Source organism: Haemaphysalis longicornis, unplaced genomic scaffold, assembly GCF_048455015.1.
Source record: "Haemaphysalis longicornis isolate Haplotype H1 unplaced genomic scaffold, Haemaphysalis longicornis Haplotype H1 scaffold_1, whole genome shotgun sequence".
Taxonomy (NCBI): domain Eukaryota; kingdom Metazoa; phylum Arthropoda; class Arachnida; order Ixodida; family Ixodidae; genus Haemaphysalis; species Haemaphysalis longicornis.
In genome coordinates, this window is record NW_027526203.1 from 190,135,861 (window position 1) to 190,152,804 (window position 16,944).

Genomic DNA, 16,944 nt, shown 5'->3' on the forward strand with positions numbered 1-16,944 from the left:
GAATAATTACCGCTGGCAATGGTGAGCTCTTTGTCTGAGACCCTCCCTCTGCATGCCCTCGAGACAAACACCACTGCTCCATGGGGGTTGACAGCCACAAGGTACTTGAGAGTGGAATTTTGTTTATAGTTGCTCCAAACGATCTGCTGCGTGTCCATGTTCAGAGGCCTAAAAGAAAACATGTATTCCTGTTGCATATTACAAAAACTAAATTCAAGAATAGCTCGTCTTTTTTTTAAGATTTTCAGTTTTTCCTTAAGAAGTATATGTTACGCAGCTTCAACAGGTAGCAAACCAAGGTGAAGGCACTTCCCCGAAATACACTTTGATGCAGCATAACCTTGCCTCGAAACGGACACTTCGGTGCAGTCAATGACAGCTCGCAGCTTGGAGAAGTGCTTCTGCTCTTTCAACGTGAGCCAGTTTGAGCTACTTCCTGGCTTGGAAAAACAATCAGGCCCCGACAGAGCTGCGTCATAGCTGTCAGCCAGGCCCGGAAAGCTCGACTTGCCGTCCTAGGGGAGACCTCAAAGCGGTAGGCCAGGTCTTGAAAGGACATGTTGTACCTAAGCTTTATCAGGAACATTAGCAGCTGAGCTACCGGTGGGAAACTTTTTCGGGCAGCAGGCATGAGGGGTGCGAGCGTGCTCAAGATGAGAATAAAAAGGGCCTTTGTTATGCCTGCAAGGTGTAATACGTTGATCTGACATAACAAAATACAAACAGGACATACAAGTGTAAAGGTGGTGCAGTGAGACACTGACACTGACACATCAAGCGATAGTAAAATTTAGAACAGGTACTCTTATTAATGAATTTAATGAAAAAAATAGTCAAGTTTACCAGCAGGCGTTAATTTTGACACCTTGGGGTGGACACTACGCCTGCTAGTGTGGGGAACGGGAGAAGAGAGGCAAGGGAGAAAGCAGTTACAATATTATTAAAGAAAGAGAGAAAAAACGCGAACACACACAAACACCGGAAGGAATCCGCAGTCGGTCACTGGCGCAGCACTTTGTGCAAACTGTGAGAGGGCAATCCTGCTGTGATGTTATTGTTTACTCCAAAAAGTAGCATTGGATTCACAGAGAAGAAGCAGTACGGTGTGTATAACGAAGCTAGTAAAGTTACCTGCATAAAAAAGCACCACATCGTCACGCATGGTAGTAATGTCCTTGTCCAGCTTCTGCTTGTTCCGCATTGCTTCAAGTTTAATCTTCAACGAAGAAACTTCTGCTTTAAGAGTCGTCGTTTCCTCCACGAGGTGGGTGCAGTTTGTGGAGCGAGCAGAAACGGGGTCTGTCTGCACCTCCACACTCAGTGTGGAGATGCATCTGAAATAAATTAAAGGTCATGGCTGAGACATGAACAAAGGAACTGCAATACGCACAACATGTAACATACGCTGGCAAGCTGGTCTCCACACGCTGTTGGCACTCCATAGTCTGCTCGGAATCCTCAAAATTGAACGTGTTTGCTTGTGCCGATGGCACTTGAGGTGCTGCCCGAGCTTGCTGTAGCGCCAATGATCTCTTTGGAGTCTTCAGCGTGTGGCGTTGGTAGCTGGAAATATGAATTACAGTGAAATCGAGAATTTTATTGACACTGAGCTGCAAATAAAAGTGTTAGCTACCTTTTTGTCTTTTTGTCTGACTGTTGCATGGTTGTAGCGTCGTGGGAAACGAGTGACGGGATGTAGTCTACGTGGTTGGGATCAGCGTTTGGTGATCCTACATAAAGAAAGGCACATAAAATCAAGACAATAAATGAACCAAGCACATCACTTAACAAACTGGAAACAGTTGCGGTATTCTAGAATCTACGTGCTACGCAATCGCACAAAAATATCTGCATAAGACGGGCGGGCCTCTACGTTCTTTTTATAGGAAAGTGGTCGTTGGCAAAAGTCTACAGCCAACCACAGGTTAAACGAAGCGGGCCTGCGACCCGGGCAGCCATGAGGATTTCGAGAACGAGTGCTCTTCATTCAATCTTAAGTTGATCTCGAATGGAGAATAACGATTGATTGTGGGGTTTAACGCGCCGACGCAGCGCAGGCGATGAGGCGCGCCGTAGTGGAGGGCTCCGGATTAATTTCGACCACATGGGGATCTTTAACGTGCACAGAAATCTCCAACGCACGAGCGTAAAAGCGGCCGCCGCGGCCGGGATTCGATACCGAATCGAGAATAACAAACGCCGAGGTAGCAGGGCCACACAACGGGAGCGAGCCCGCTCCGGCAACGCGCACTGCCGGCGACAAATATTTTTCAAAGGGTAAACAAAAGCGTTTGAGTTTGGCTATGTTTGATCACTACGTTTCATTACACACAGTTCATACATAGCACTCGTCCACGTGAACTTGTATTTTAATAACAATACCCGGTCTGTATCGAAGACGGCATGTACTCTTTGATACGAAAAATACGCAACGCCCACTTCTACCGCTACTCGACTCTTCCATGTGTTAATAGCTCAGAAATCGTTGTTTCATGCGACTCCTACTTGAAGGAAAACAGAATAAGGCACTACTAACCTGCAACGAAATGGGCCTCGCACAGGCGGGCTCCAACGCTTGGTTGTCTCAAGTCGCCTCGCCGCGTCGCTCGCTTCACAGCGACAGCCCATCGCAGGTTCCGTCCTTTGTTCCACGGGAACCGAAACATCTTATTACCTTTCTGGCTTGCGTTCGAACAACCTACCGAGGAGCAATGAACCATTTTTTTTTGTGGTAGAACGCAGCTGCAGCTCTCGCGGCACGGTTTCCAACGAGCCGCTGCATCCCCGCACGAACCGGAAGCGCGAAATCACGTGATATTAGGCTTCCGGTGACGACACCTCCGGTCAAAACGCCGGTCACCTATTGTCCAAGGCAATTTTGTTGTCGGCTTACAATAAATTACATCGCAATGACATGCTGTGCCAAACCGCAGCGGCCTACAAATTTATGTCCCCCTTTAAAGCGCGCAAGAAGGCACGTTTCCGAGTGCGCGTAGCTTCGTCCAGCTCAACAGCGGCGGATTCGGTCGCTACTGATGCCTGCGAGCGCAATGCAACCAGCGCCCCTCTATAGCCCAGCGCTGCCTATAGAAAACCGTCGCGCCCAGCATGACTCGCCAGCAGAGCGGCGGTTAAACATATCAGATAGGGTGGCGGGGGCAATGCGAACGCACTCTTAGACCAGCGCTCCTTGGTTCCCGTGGGCGCCCATACGCGGCGCAGTGATGCAGTTCAGCCACCGCTCGTGTGCTCCGTTTACTTGTGCGCGGACCTTACATGCCAGTTCAGTGAAAAATGTGATCTGCGCTGAGGAACTGCGCAATGCAGAACGTCGTCTTTGCATCACGTGTTGCCAAAGCGGAGACCGAACTTTTGGCTCGACGTCGTCATTCACCAAATGTTTATTGTTGGCTGCATGCGCTGGTCAATCGGGCGCATTATGGTGAAGCTTAACTACGGGATTGTCCCAGACTGTAAGTGTAAGGAACGCCGAGTCATAACTAACATTACTGCGTCTTGCATCTTTCTCTCTTTAGTATGTAGCGATGGTTCGTTCCTTGGGTGGAGAAACAATGGTGAACTGCTTCACGAGTCACCCTAAATAGACGAAACCGAAAATATATTGCTGAAAGTTCCACTTTGGTGACATTTTTATGTAAAGGGTGTATTTTAGTGGCAAGGGTACAAATTCTTTCGGTGCGCGAAATTTTGTTCATGCGGAAAACATTTTGTCAACCTTTACAACTACGGCTGTTACCATGGCGTTCTCGAGTGGTTGCGTTGCATGCCGAGTGTCCTGAACTTATTGCACTGAAGCCAGTTTTACACTTCGTTTTGCGGCACGTTCACTCACAGGTAACTCACTCAAAAACTAAATCTGTCACCACCACCGACAGAGGTGGCGCCACTTCCGCTGTCATCTTTGTTGACGTGGGATCGGCTAAGAAGCTAAATGTACTTGTTCTTGGCAAAGCGTGGCAGAGAGCTTCGCGGCAAAGCCAACATTATAGAGATGGTTTCCCAGTCTACTCTTGTTCATAGCTTTTAACAGCCGCCTCTCATAACCTTTTTTTGCAAATGCTTCAGACGCAAGACCGGACTGTTGTCACATTTAGCGACATCGTCAGGCGAAGTTCTCAGCATCGTCCAAAGGCGTTTATAGCCACCGTTGAAAGAGGCCACACATCTCATCTGAACATCTTTCTTTCATTTTGAAGTTTTTACAGCTGTTGAAACCGAGACACTTGATGGAGAAGTGTAAAATGCTGTGCGGGGTAGAGGGTTTCGTGAAAGGCTGGTGCAGGTAGCATATGGATGGTGGCGTTCGATTTCAGTTTATATCTACGACAGCATTGCATATGCCCTCATTAGGGAACATCTGGAGGTAGCAGTCGAGTTCGAATGGCCTGAGTGAGTTCGCATGCTCAATCGGCTCACCTGGTCTCGGTCATAAACCTTGGGCACCAAGCCAGCCGCCCATTGCACGGCTGTGGACGGGGCGCTGTGCTCGGCCACAAAGCCCACGTACGAGTCACTGCCGAACGCGGGTGGATGGTTCTCACGAGACATGAGCACAACGGCAAGCTGTGTGGTAGCCTCCAACGCTGGGTATTCGGCCGTGCCCGAGCTCTCCCGAGCCTGCGCCGAGGATGGAAGAGCGCAAAGAAAAAATTCAGAGTTCATCTCTCTTCTGAAGGAATCGGCAAGGACACAGAAGGCGCAGGCAGACAGTGGATGCGCGTACTCACCACCCCACTTCCCCCCGAAGCAGAAGCACAAGGCCTTACTTACAGAGAAGCCTTGCAGTCAGAGACTTCCCATGCTGCGTTATCTTTCCATTCGTATCCATGAAACACAGTGGTTTGTATTCCCGATGCACAACAGGCTTCAACTCTACCCTAGTGCAGATTTGCCCTGCGCAACGTCAGTTTGGCCGGACAGTGCGCGCCGGCTTCATCCGAGAGGCGGTATGAGGGGATGTATTTTCCAACGACTTCGTGAATCTTTCATTGTGCATATATGCTTGATATTTTGCTAAGCTTGTGTTTGCAATAGCATTATACGTAGAATGTGTATGCGATCATGATTTTCCAAGCCTGTTTGAGAGCCCTTTATACAAAGACAACCTTCCAGGCAGTGTATCACATTGTTTATAGCCTTCCAACTAACCGCACATTTTACAATTTCAGTTTTATTTGTAAAACTGAACTTCGCCCGTGCTGGTCCCAGCAAAATAATATAGGGTGACAAGCTTAAATTACTTAGATATTACTCGCAAGCCAACAGTGTACATATAGGCTCCCAAACTATCAAAATAGTTTTCTGCGAGCCGAAAATTGGCAGCGATTTCAGTAAGACTATGCACTTGTACAAAGGACACTGAGCTGGGCTGTGCAGAAGTGCAACGTGAAGCGTGAAGTCCGAATCCGCTTTAGTCGCAGACCTAAAGACAAAAAAAAAGGCCAATATCTGCTCCTTTCGTTGCCAATCTCGAAAAAATTGGGCGGATCTCCCCGCGAGGGGGGACTCGAGTAAATGCGTCGCATAGGGGGTGGGTGGATTGCGTTAACGTTTAGTGTTTGGGGAGTTGGTGGTAGTGAATGCGTTGTATCAGCAGCTTCTTGACGTAGTTTGAATGAGTCAAGGATATAAGGCGAGCTCGTAGCCTCCCATTCTGTGTCGGCTTTGTGGCGCAGTGGGTAGAGCACCATGTACATTGCGTTCCGCCCGCAGGGTCGAGGGATCGAAACCAGGCGCCGGATAGTATTTTTTTTTATATAGTGTAGGGGGAGGGGTGCGGACAACGACTACGGACGTCAACGCGGGTGACATCGTGAGTTACTGAAATGCTCTGCATTTAAAAGACGATAGTCGACTGGGGCGTGCCCTTGCCAAGTAAGTGCCTCCCTTCTCTTTCCCGCTCACCTCTCATGCTGTTCCTCTCCCGTCTCGTTCCTCCCAAGATAACACGTTAGAGGTTTGCTCAAGTCAATTTAAATTTACCGCGTTCCGCTGCACCAAGTCGGGTGCCTCGGTGCCAGCGCTGCCGTACGGCGGAAACGCGCGGGAATCGAGGCACCCTACTACAACGTTTATAGAACCACGTTGCTCTACTCCACTAGCCTTTCAAGCGGATTGTTGAACCTATCTAGTGAAACCTTTCGTTACTGTGGCCGTTTGATTTCTTAAATGCCACCAGGAGCGAGGGCAACAGCAGGCGACTGTTTTCTTCAGTTGATGTAGTATTTCATTTGCTATTGCAAAAACCAAGCATCCCTAAAATTTTTAATAAAGGAACACTGCCAATATCACTATGTATTGATTTTCTGCCTTATATTTGCGTAATATCCTGGTTTTGTTCAACAATGTTGACAGGTATGAACACTGACACCGGACTCAGACGTTTAGATTTGGCTGTGGGTCATCATCATCATCATCATCATCATCATCATCATCATCATCATCATCATCACCAGCCTATCTACGCCCACTGCAGGGCAAAGGCCTCTCCCATTACTCTCCAATTGCCTCGGTCCTGTGCCAACTGTGACCAATTTATCCCCGCAAACTTCTTTATCTCATCTGCCCATTTAACTTTCTGCCGCCCCCTGCAACGCTTGCCTTCTCTAGGGATCCACTCTGTTACCCTTAATGACCAGCGGTTATCTTGCCTTCGCATTACATGTCCTGCCCACGTCCATTTCTTCTTCTTAATTTCTACTAATATGTCTTAAACACTAGTTTGCTCCCTGACCCACTCCGCTCTCTTCCTGTCCCTTAATGTTACACCTATCATTTTTCGCTCCATTGCCCGCTGAGTCGTTCTCAATTTAAGTTGAACCCTCTTAGTGAGCCTCCAAGTTTCTGCCCCGTAGGTGAGTACCGGTAAGATGCAGCTGTCATACACTTTCTTCTTCAGCGACAATGGTAGGCTGCTATTCATTATCTGAGAATGTCTGCCATATGCACCCCACCCATTCTGATCCTTCTAATTATCTCTGCCTCATGGTTTTGATCTGGGGTCACAACTTGGCCAAAGTAGATATATTCGCTTACCACTTCCACTGCCTCGCCACCTATGTCAAACCGCTGTGCTGTCCCGAGGTTATGGATCATTACTTTAGTTTTCTGCATATTAATTTTCAGTCCCACGGTTCTACTCTGTTCGCCCAGTGCGGAAAGCATGCTTTGCAATTCGTCCCCCGAGTTACTTAGCAAGGCAACGTCATCAGCAAATCTGAGGTTATTGCGCAGCTTCTGTTTCGCTTTGTCCAGGTGGCTGAATAGAGTCACAGACAGACAGACAGACAGACCAAAATTTCAGTGTGTAAGTAGCCCAAGAAAGACTATCGCCTTTAAAAATAGTTTTAAGCGCCGGAACAATAGATCGTCTATGAAGCGCGCTTTATATAACGGAGGACTACGGATTAACTTATACCACCCTGGTATGCTTAACATGCGCCAGAATCCTCGACACAAGTTTCGTTTCTCGCCTCCGTCAGGAAAAAGAAGTGCTACAGAAATTCTGAGAATTTATTTCAGCCGCTCCGCTATAAGTCGAGCACAAAAAAAGTTGGCTTCACTACTATACAGAAATAACTTGCTGGGAAGGTGATTTATCGGGGGAAACGTAAGCACTATTTTAAAGGAGCGAAGGTGTCATGTAGCCTTATAAAACACTATAAACAAAGTTTTAAAAGTCGGCTTCATGACTCTTTCTTACAGATTCATGATTCTTTCTTACCGATTCTGCAGCAACAACCCATCTACGTTTACACTATTATAGTGATTACACGTCTTAACCCCACCAGTTATACATTTATTTAGCAGATATAAGAAGTCACGCTTTTTCGCGTTACCGACCGATTTTGCTTTGTACTCGCCAAAGAATGCTGACAAATAAAAATGGCCGCCACGGCCATGATCTAACTTTGGTCCTCGTGCCACTCCAGCGGGTACCTCCAAAGTCCCGGCATCATACTGAAAGCGAAAGCTACCACCCCAACGTTTTGGGACGCTGTGAAAGAAACATGACAATTTAATGCGCTGTCTAGCTCCTATTAGACGCCGTGATGGGCTCTCCGCGCGTCATCGAACACAATACAGTCGAACCTTGTTATGACCGTAGAGGTAAAAATCGGCCCTAATGAATCGGCAATCTGGCTAGCGCAGCAATCCCAGATAAAATGCGCATTGTTCTAGGCTTCGAACCCACTATAAATGAGGTCATCTTTATCTGTCTGCTTGTGGAATTTCAAACTAAGCAGACCGGAACGTGAGATCATGGAATTACAACAGAACAACATTCATTGGGCAAAACAGGCCTGCGTTCTTCTTTATTTGATGAAGGATGTGATCTTCGTTAGGTGGCTTTTCACAGTATGAGTGGAATGAAGTTTTTCACAGTGTCCACGCAATTAAGGGCCTTTTCTATTTGTGCAGTTTTTCGAGCTACTAAAAAATGGTTGTTTTGTCCCACTTTTTTTTAAATGTTACTTTTAATATGCTAGCTGTCCAGTTTTGAGCGTCGCGGAAACCAAATATTTCTTCGTTATAGCCGATATCGCACTGCTTTCGAGGTTTTGGTTTCGTTATAAAAAGAATAGGTGTCATTCAGATGAAGCGTGACCAAATAAACTTCGTATATAGTTCGCTAATCCGATAATTCGCTATATCAGTGTTCGCTATAATGAGGTTCGACTGTACTCGTGTTCGTTTGTTTGAGACGCATGGATCTCGGCCGTGCGTGGAGATGGTTTGGGAAGGGAGGGGAGTTCCTACACTCAAAATTTACGCTGAACGGCACTGCGTGTCGCGAGCGAGTATAGGAGCCACTTTCCGTCAGACTGCCCCATTTTTACTGGTGTGTACAGAATTCCGTAGCCCGCACCAGGGGACGGCACCTGCTACTCCAGGAACTCCGCTTGCATTCCGTGGTGCTAAGTCTCTGTCCAGAACAGCTAGGTTTGTGAGGTAGTCCAGCCACTGCCCTTCTCCTTGCTTGTGCATAGTGCAACGGTACTTCTGACATTTACTTCTTTGGTGCACGAGCCCGGTACTGCACCGTGTATTCAAATTTGAACAGCAGTATTTGTTAACTGTTAAGGCCAATATGCCCTGTGTATACATAGATGTTTCCTCCTGCATGTATATGTTTAGATAAACGTTTCAAATTTGAGTAGTTTGTGGTCGTACCTACGAATTTGCCGCATAGATAGATGTAATGAACATTTTATTAAAACCCGTGTTTAGGTAGTTTGTTCGGATGTCGCCCAGTTTCATACACGTGAATGTGTATAAATGCCGCCTTGCGCAGTTTAGCTACACATGTGGCTTTGCATGTACAGCGCTCACGGATTGAAACGCGACACTGCGAGCGCGTGGCCGCCGGTACATGCAGCGCCGCCGGTGGACGCCCGTGGAAGCTAGGTGTTGCATTGTGGTATACCGCGAGGATGAGAGCGTGTTGACCGTAGGCTTGCTGCTTCCGGTTGCCAATGAGCGGGACTGTGGTTCCCCGCAGCGACAGCGGGGCGCTGCGAGCCTGGAGCGCTGGAACACGTTTGTGCGCCGACGGTAGTAACCCGGCTGTTCGCGCAACTGATTTCGCGACATCATTTGCGCGCGCTCTTGTTACGCGTGCCCTTCCGATGCAGCGCAGTAATGTTCATGTAATGCGCAGTCACGCTCATCTGAATAAAACAATCTTCTGTACGAAGGAACAGCAAACTTTATTCCAGGTTGTAAACTAAAAACAGGAAAGACGCCTTTACAGGCACGTTCGCGTGTGGTGCAGTACTTCGTCGGCTCTCCTCTTTTTTTAGTTTATATCATGGAATAAAGTTGGCTGTTCCTTCGTGCATTCGCTCGTTTTATTCTGATAAGCGTGACCGTGCTTTACATGTACAGGTCCGCGCAGAAGTAAACGGAGCACGGGAGCGGTGGCCGAACTGCATCGCTGCGACGCGTATGGGCGCCGGCGGGAACTACGGAGCGCCGGTCAAAGAGTGTGTTCGCACTGCCCCCGCCGCCCTATCTGATATGTTTAATCGCCGCTCTGCTGGCGTGTCATGCTCGGCGAGACGGTCTTCAAAAGGCATCGCTGGGCTATACAGGGGCGCTGGTTGCATTGCCGCTCGCAGGCATCAGCGGCGACCGAATCCGTTGCTCATGAGCTGGACGAAGCTGCACGCGCCCGGAAACGTGCCTTGTTGCGCGCTGTAAAGGGCGGCATAAAAGTGTAGGCCGCTGCGGTTTGGCATAGCATGTCATTGCGATATAATTCATTGTAAGCCGGCAATAAAATTTCCATGTACACCAGCCCAATTTTTTACCAATATCACGGGAGCGTCGACCGTTCGGTCGATCAGCGCCGCGGGATGGAGTGATACCGCAAACTCGGCGAGAGTAGCCGGATGCGCACTAAGAAAAGACCGCTGCTGCCGTCATCTGCTAGGCTGTTCCAAGAGTAGAGGGCCACCCCCGATTTTTGTTATTCGCTTATCACAATGCCTGTCATACTCGACATTTTTCTTCAAGACCAGGCACGTTGCGCCAACTGAAAACAGTTATCAGCGTTGCCGAACGCAAGGTTCGTTCAGCGCAAGGATCGTTCGGCAACGCTGATTACCGTTTTCTGTTGGCGCCACGAAATTGGCACTGAAGAAAGATTTCGAGTATGGCTAGGCAGAGTGATAAGCGAATAACAAAAATCGGGGGCGGTCCTCTGCTCTTGGAACAGCCTAGCAGACGACAACAGCAGCGGCCTTTGCTTAGTGCGCATGCGGCTACTCTCGCCGAGTTTGCCGTATCACTCCATCACACGGCGCTGATCGAACGAACGGTCGCCGCTCGCGTGATATTGGTAAAAAATTGGGCGGGTGTACAATTTAGAAAGCACAGTCGCAGACATTTTCGTTGTTAGGGAACAAAATCTCGCTTACGAGATTTCTTCTTTAATTTTGGGTTTGTCCCAAGTTATTGCTGCCGGTCAGTCCACGTCTGCTCTGAAGAAAGGGAAATAAACAAATGTCCATGCGGTGGAAATTCCGTATTAGAGAACACCGTAAAGAATAAGTACAATCGTTTCCTGCTATTACAGTGGGCCTCATAGGGCGCATATTTTGTGGTGGCATTAAAACCAACGTTCTTATTTTTAACGAGCACCTTATATTAGTTAAGAAAGTGTTGCAGATTTAAATTAAACTCCGTTTGGAATTGAAAGATGGCTTCACCGCATGACTTGAAAGTCTTGCAGAAAAGCGCCGTCAAGGCCCAAAAATGACCGATGACGAGTATAGTCGTCATAACCGATGGCGACCATACTCTTAATCACTTAATTTGGTACAAAATCTTATGGCGGCTATCGTCGTCAACCGGAGCGAAAGGGTTAATGAAACAACGACATATGCGCCCTATGAGGCCCGCTGTAATAGCAGGAAACGATTGTACTTATTCTTTACGGTGTTCTCTAATACGGAATTTCCACCGCATGGACTTTTTTGTATTTCCCTTTCTTCAGTGCAGACCTGGACTGACCGGCAGCAATAACTTGGGAGAAACCCAAAATTAAAGAAGAAATCTCGTAAGCGAGATTTTGTTCCCTAACAACGAAAATGTCTGCGACTGTGCTTTCTATATTGTACATGGAAATTTTGTTGCCGGCTTACAATGAATTATATCGCAATGACATGCTATGCCAAACCGCAGCAGCCTACACTTTTATGCCGCCCTTTACAGCGCGCAACAAGGCACGTTTCCGGGCGCGCGCAGCTTCGTCCAGTTCATGAGCAGCGGATTCGGTCGCCGCTGATGCCTGCGAGCGGCAATGCAACCAACGCCCCTTTATAGTCCAGCGCTGTCTTTTGAAGAACGTCTCGCCGAGCATGACACGCCAGCAGAGCGGCGATTAAAATATCAGATAGGGCGGCGGGGGCGGTGCGAACACACTCTTTGACCGGCGCTCCATGGTTCCCGTCGGCGCCCATACGCGGCGCAGCGATGCAGTTCGGCCACCGCTCCCGTGCTCCGTTTACTTCTGCTCGGACCTGTACATTATGGTGTCTCATCGGAAAGGCACACGTAACAAGAGCGCGCGAGCACACGATGTCACGAAATTGGCTACCACCGGCGCACAAACGCGCTCCTGCACTCCAGGCTCGCAGCGCATCGCAGTCGCTGCGGGGAACCACATCCCCGCTTATTGGCAACCGGAAGTAGCCCGCCTACGGTCAACACGCTCTCATCCTCGCGGGAAGCACGACAAGGAATGCAACACCTAGCTTCCACGGGCGTCCACGGGCGGCGCTGCATGTACCGCAGGCCACGCGCTCCCAGTGTCGCGTTTCAATCCGTGAGCACTGTACAACAAACATGTAGTGTTTATCAGTACCCAGTATGGCCGCTTAGGTAACGCAGGTGTGCGCGCAAGAAAGCTTAAAGTATTTTACCTAGCTGCGATTTCCTGGCAACATATTATTTTGATTATACGCCTCGAGCGCTGCCTGTAGGGGCGCCACTGAAATCCCCCTAGCGGCCCGTTTGGAAAGCAACCGCGGGAGTCCGCGTCCCGCTCCCCACTGTCGCCGCTGCTTTTGCGGCACGTTCATGGCCGAGATTTACCGTTTGCGGGCGTTTGAAAGCCATGTTTATGTTCGCAAATTGGGTGTGTTTACGAGAGTGTAAATGTTTCTGACGCTATCTTGGTGGGGTACATTTGGTTTGTATAAGCGCCAGGCGTGTGTCACAGACCAGCGTCGCGGAACCGGCGTATGATAGAGCCGATTGTAGTTACACTGCCCTGAATTTACTAGCAGCGTCTCCGTAACCACCGGTTACTCAGATGATCATGCAACGGCTATACACTACGATGTAAATCAGTTTTGTGCGCTTACATAATCAGCGGAGCACTTCTACCTGACAGCAAACGAGTTACGTTTGCCAATATTATACCTCAGATATTGATCACCACCATTTACAAGCCAGTCTCTGTTAATTTCGGGAATATTCAACAAAAGTACGATGGACAATGCATAATTATACTCAGGGATCAGCACACGCAGAGTCGTCTTGTCGTGAGGTGAGCGCTCGCAAACATTCATCTGCTACATGTATCATCTGCGAGCAGCGCGGAGACGGGCTTAGAATATAATCCGCGTCTGAGACTAAATGATTCTTTGAAATATCGTCATATGGCACAGGGAGCATGCAGAATAAAGCAGAAACTGAAATCAGAGGGCCTTATCACATGCCACACTCTTCCAACGAGCTCTTTCATCGCTTGTTGAACTGCCTACCCTGTTTACTACCAAAAATGCGTCCGCCGTACGATAAGCTGTTCATTGAAGTCGAAAAACAAAAGGAAAGTGAACCCGAGGTTTGTGTGTGTGATTACTAAAACGTTCATTGCTTGATTACGCTCCGAATTTGTGCACAGCGTCCCCCTCCCCTATCCCCCCCCATCGATGTTTCGCGAAATAACATACCTGGCTTAAGTTTCGACGAACGTCTTTAGCATGTCAGAAGCTGCAGTGTTTTTTTTTTCATCTCCGTTAAAGCTATTATGTTTCTTCCGCACTTGCACAGCATTTATTTTTCCGTGGTTTCATTAACTTGCCTTGGTTCTTGCTACAAGGCATGTGTGGGCACATATTTAACGACGCACAGGCTTGGAATATACTTAACATTTTCGTATGCTTGATATTCTTATAAAATGCACAAGTTATTGTCCGGAATTAGGTAATCACATCTCGAAACATATTTTTCTGCGACGTATTTTTTTGAAACGAAGCCGCATTCGTTGTCCACGCTGCAAAATGAAGCCAACCTCTCACTGTGCCATATCATGTCTAAACGAGGCGACAGTAGAATTCCTCCGTGCTTGACGTATTTAGAGGTGAAATGGGCGATATGTTGCTACCGTCGCCGACGACCGGAAGAGCGGCGACGAAGCGCGCAGAACCGCGTCCCCGGGTTGGCGATCGCGTACTCTACGAAGACGCAGCTGCTTTTTAAGCGACCTAAACGTACTCTTTGCAACAGACGTCTCCATAACATGTTTTTTTAGGGCGCGGAAAGGCGAACAGAAGAAAACAGAACCAAAACACTGCACGAGCCCCTATCAGCCACGCAGCGCAAATCCCGTCAACGCCGCGGAGAAGCGGTGGCAGGCGGCGCAGCGATCGCGAAGCTCGAGGCGTATACATTACGCACTTTGGGATTGCTTCAATGTCAGGTGCGCATGGAGTTGTTTCGAACAATCCTTCGTGTAGGGTCTTGCTTGTGCAATAGAAGTCAACGTCCACGCCTGCTATTGAACTTTACCGCTATTTCGATAGACGCATAACCTGGAACGCATCACGAGGAACTCATTGGGTGTTCTACGCGTTAAACGGCAGATATACTTCTTTGACAGACAACCTTGCCGAGCGGAATGCGTGCGCATTTGTCTCTAAAACTAAAGCGTCAAGCAGTGTCGACGTACCGCGATCTTGAGGATGTAGACTGCCGTGCCTCCGTACTTGTCAGCCAGTTCCGAGATGGGCCGGGTCGTTTGCACCTCGCCCGTCTGTGGGTTGACGCTGAAGTGGCTCGACCACGCGTTGTCTGCAGACGGTGTTTGACGGAGGAGATGAAAAAAAAAAAAAATGTTGGGTCATGAAGGTCCCCTTTCGGGCCTATTGACACTGATTGTTTTGAAAAACAAAAACATCACAACAAAACGGACCATCGGAAACGGGAGAAGGTGGCTTCTTTATTTGTGGAAACCCGTGAATACAGGTCAACTCTAGCGCGGGCACAAACAGAGTGAATGATCCCAATCGCGATATATATCTGTAGTATTTGATCGGAGATACTGCTCTCTTGGGGAACAATAACCGACATTGCCTTTCCAAGCGCCAGGCCTTCCCCTTTTCTTTACCATGAGAATTTAACCTGTATGTATCGAGTGGAAGTGTCTTTACCTTGCCTGAAATCTTATATTACAGTTGTGTTTCGAACATGCAAGCAATGCAATGCTCTAAAAGGTGACAATTTGCTCTATTTGTTTACGAAACGCCATGCTCCAGTGCACTGATATTACAAGGTCAAATTCAGCTCGAATTAGTGTTGTACAGATAAGCGGGGTCATGTGGGCAACGCTAGTTGAACATTTCTCGCATGAAGGGACACGGGCTGGCGAGTTCGCACGGGTGTAGTGAAGACAAGAGTGCTTCGCACTTGTCAGTAATTTTCTCGAGGTAGTCAAACACACCGTGGATGCAGGGGGCTGCTGGGGGTTTGCACCCGTATAGCGCACACTCTGTGCGCCTTTTCAGCGCCTTTTATTTTTGGAGTATAATGTCACTGACGTCTGCCAACACTGGACGCGAGAGCCTACCAATCCTTCATGCCTGCATACATGGCATGAGTGTAAGACTTGATGACAAGAGACCGTAAGCTGGTGGTGAGGATAACTTTTAACCATCTTTCGGTGGATAATGGAGCGGCAGCGATACCTGCGCGGGTTGGTCGGGACCAACAATTCGTAAAGGTATAATGGGCTGAAAACGAATAGCATAATGGGAACTAAGTCGATGTCTATAGGGAGCAGGCCCTATTCGTGGTCCTCCAAAGCGATTGAGTTAAGGTTAATAAAGTCGTAGCAGATAAAACCTCAATGCTTTTTTTAGAACTATAGTTATAAGAAAAGCATTTAGATGTATGGGTGCCCTTAGTATACCAAGGGCACACATACATCTAAAAATACTGAAAACAGGGCTAAAATCAAGGGATTTCTTCAGTTCTTGAAAAATGTCTCCGTTTCTTTGTCAAAACTACGCAGGCTATGTGAAAAATAAATAAATAAAACGTGTTATCGCCGTTTTCACCAGCGATATAAAAGATTACGGCCAAAATAAATTACTTTATTCATTCTTAATTTGTCGTTGAGACAAAGAATGGCGATCAATGGGAATTTTTTTTAGCGATAGTGGCAAAATTTGGCTGGTGTTACGAATCGGCCAGCGCCGCCGTACTGTCCCGCATCACTCCTTGGCTGTGCGGCGAAGCCACTGCGTGCGCCTTTCTGCTGTCAGGCGCCACCATGTCGGTGACAAGTTGCGACAAGCCGCGTCAGACGCTTCGCTTTCGGCGCATTTCAAAACTTCGGCGGCTGCCGGCGAGTCTCGTCTCCACGCTCTTCAAGGACACAAGGCCCCGCGAACTCAGCGGAGTCCTCCTCTCTCCCCTCTCCCGTACTCAACGTGAGCCGAGGCTATGAACGGCTTACGAACTCTGGAAAGAGCGTTGTGTGTGTCTATGACGTTCGTGGCGTGTTCCAGCTTGTTGCGTTTTGACCGTTACCGCTTTTGGGTATAAATAGACCCCCGCAAGCGTTGTAAACCTTCCTGTTAGAGCAGCGAATCGATGCTGTCGCTCTGCTCTAGTCCGGTATTGTAACCTCGCCCGTCGGGGCATTGTTCTCTGGCTTCGGCTCACCTCTCGCTATGAAGTAAACAGTTACGTTGGCCTACGGCTTTTGGACTTCTTCACGGCTGCAACAGCGGCTGGCCGCTCGCATCATACACGCTACCACTCGTATGTCGGAGGCCACGGAGCTCGGATCGGGTGCCCCCGCCCGGTCGCAACACTGGCATTTACCTGATGCACAGCCCTTTCGGGGCACCGCCAGATTGGATTAGACTAGGGATCTAGCGCCTAACCTGCCCTGGAAGCCATGCTGGTCCGAGCCCTTCACTGCGCATGCGCCCTCGTCTATCGTGCCTTCCACACAACGGCTTTGGGGCGGGAAGATTCCTTTTGTGGCGCTTACAGCAGCCCGATCGGAAAGAAATGGGCTCAGAGTGCTGCTCTGATAGAAAACAAGGTTTATAAAATAGGGGGATATGTGGTATATCCCTCATTCCTATCAATAGACCATGTACCGAAGTAAGTTCAGGTGTA

General features: G+C 48.5%; 1 protein-coding gene across 1 annotated transcript in view; it reads right to left on the bottom strand.

The window, feature by feature from the left end:
• LOC144140247 (uncharacterized) overlaps window positions 1–16,944 on the bottom strand; it is a 99,733-nt gene that overhangs the window by 41,817 nt on the left and 40,972 nt on the right. Inside the window, exons 10-11 of the mRNA XM_077672290.1 lie at window positions 14,483–14,604; window positions 4,438–4,638 (exon numbers count right to left, since the gene is read on the bottom strand). Of these exons, the coding sequence (XP_077528416.1) occupies window positions 4,438–4,638; window positions 14,483–14,604 (323 nt within the window). The remainder of the gene's footprint in view (window positions 1–4,437; window positions 4,639–14,482; window positions 14,605–16,944) is intronic.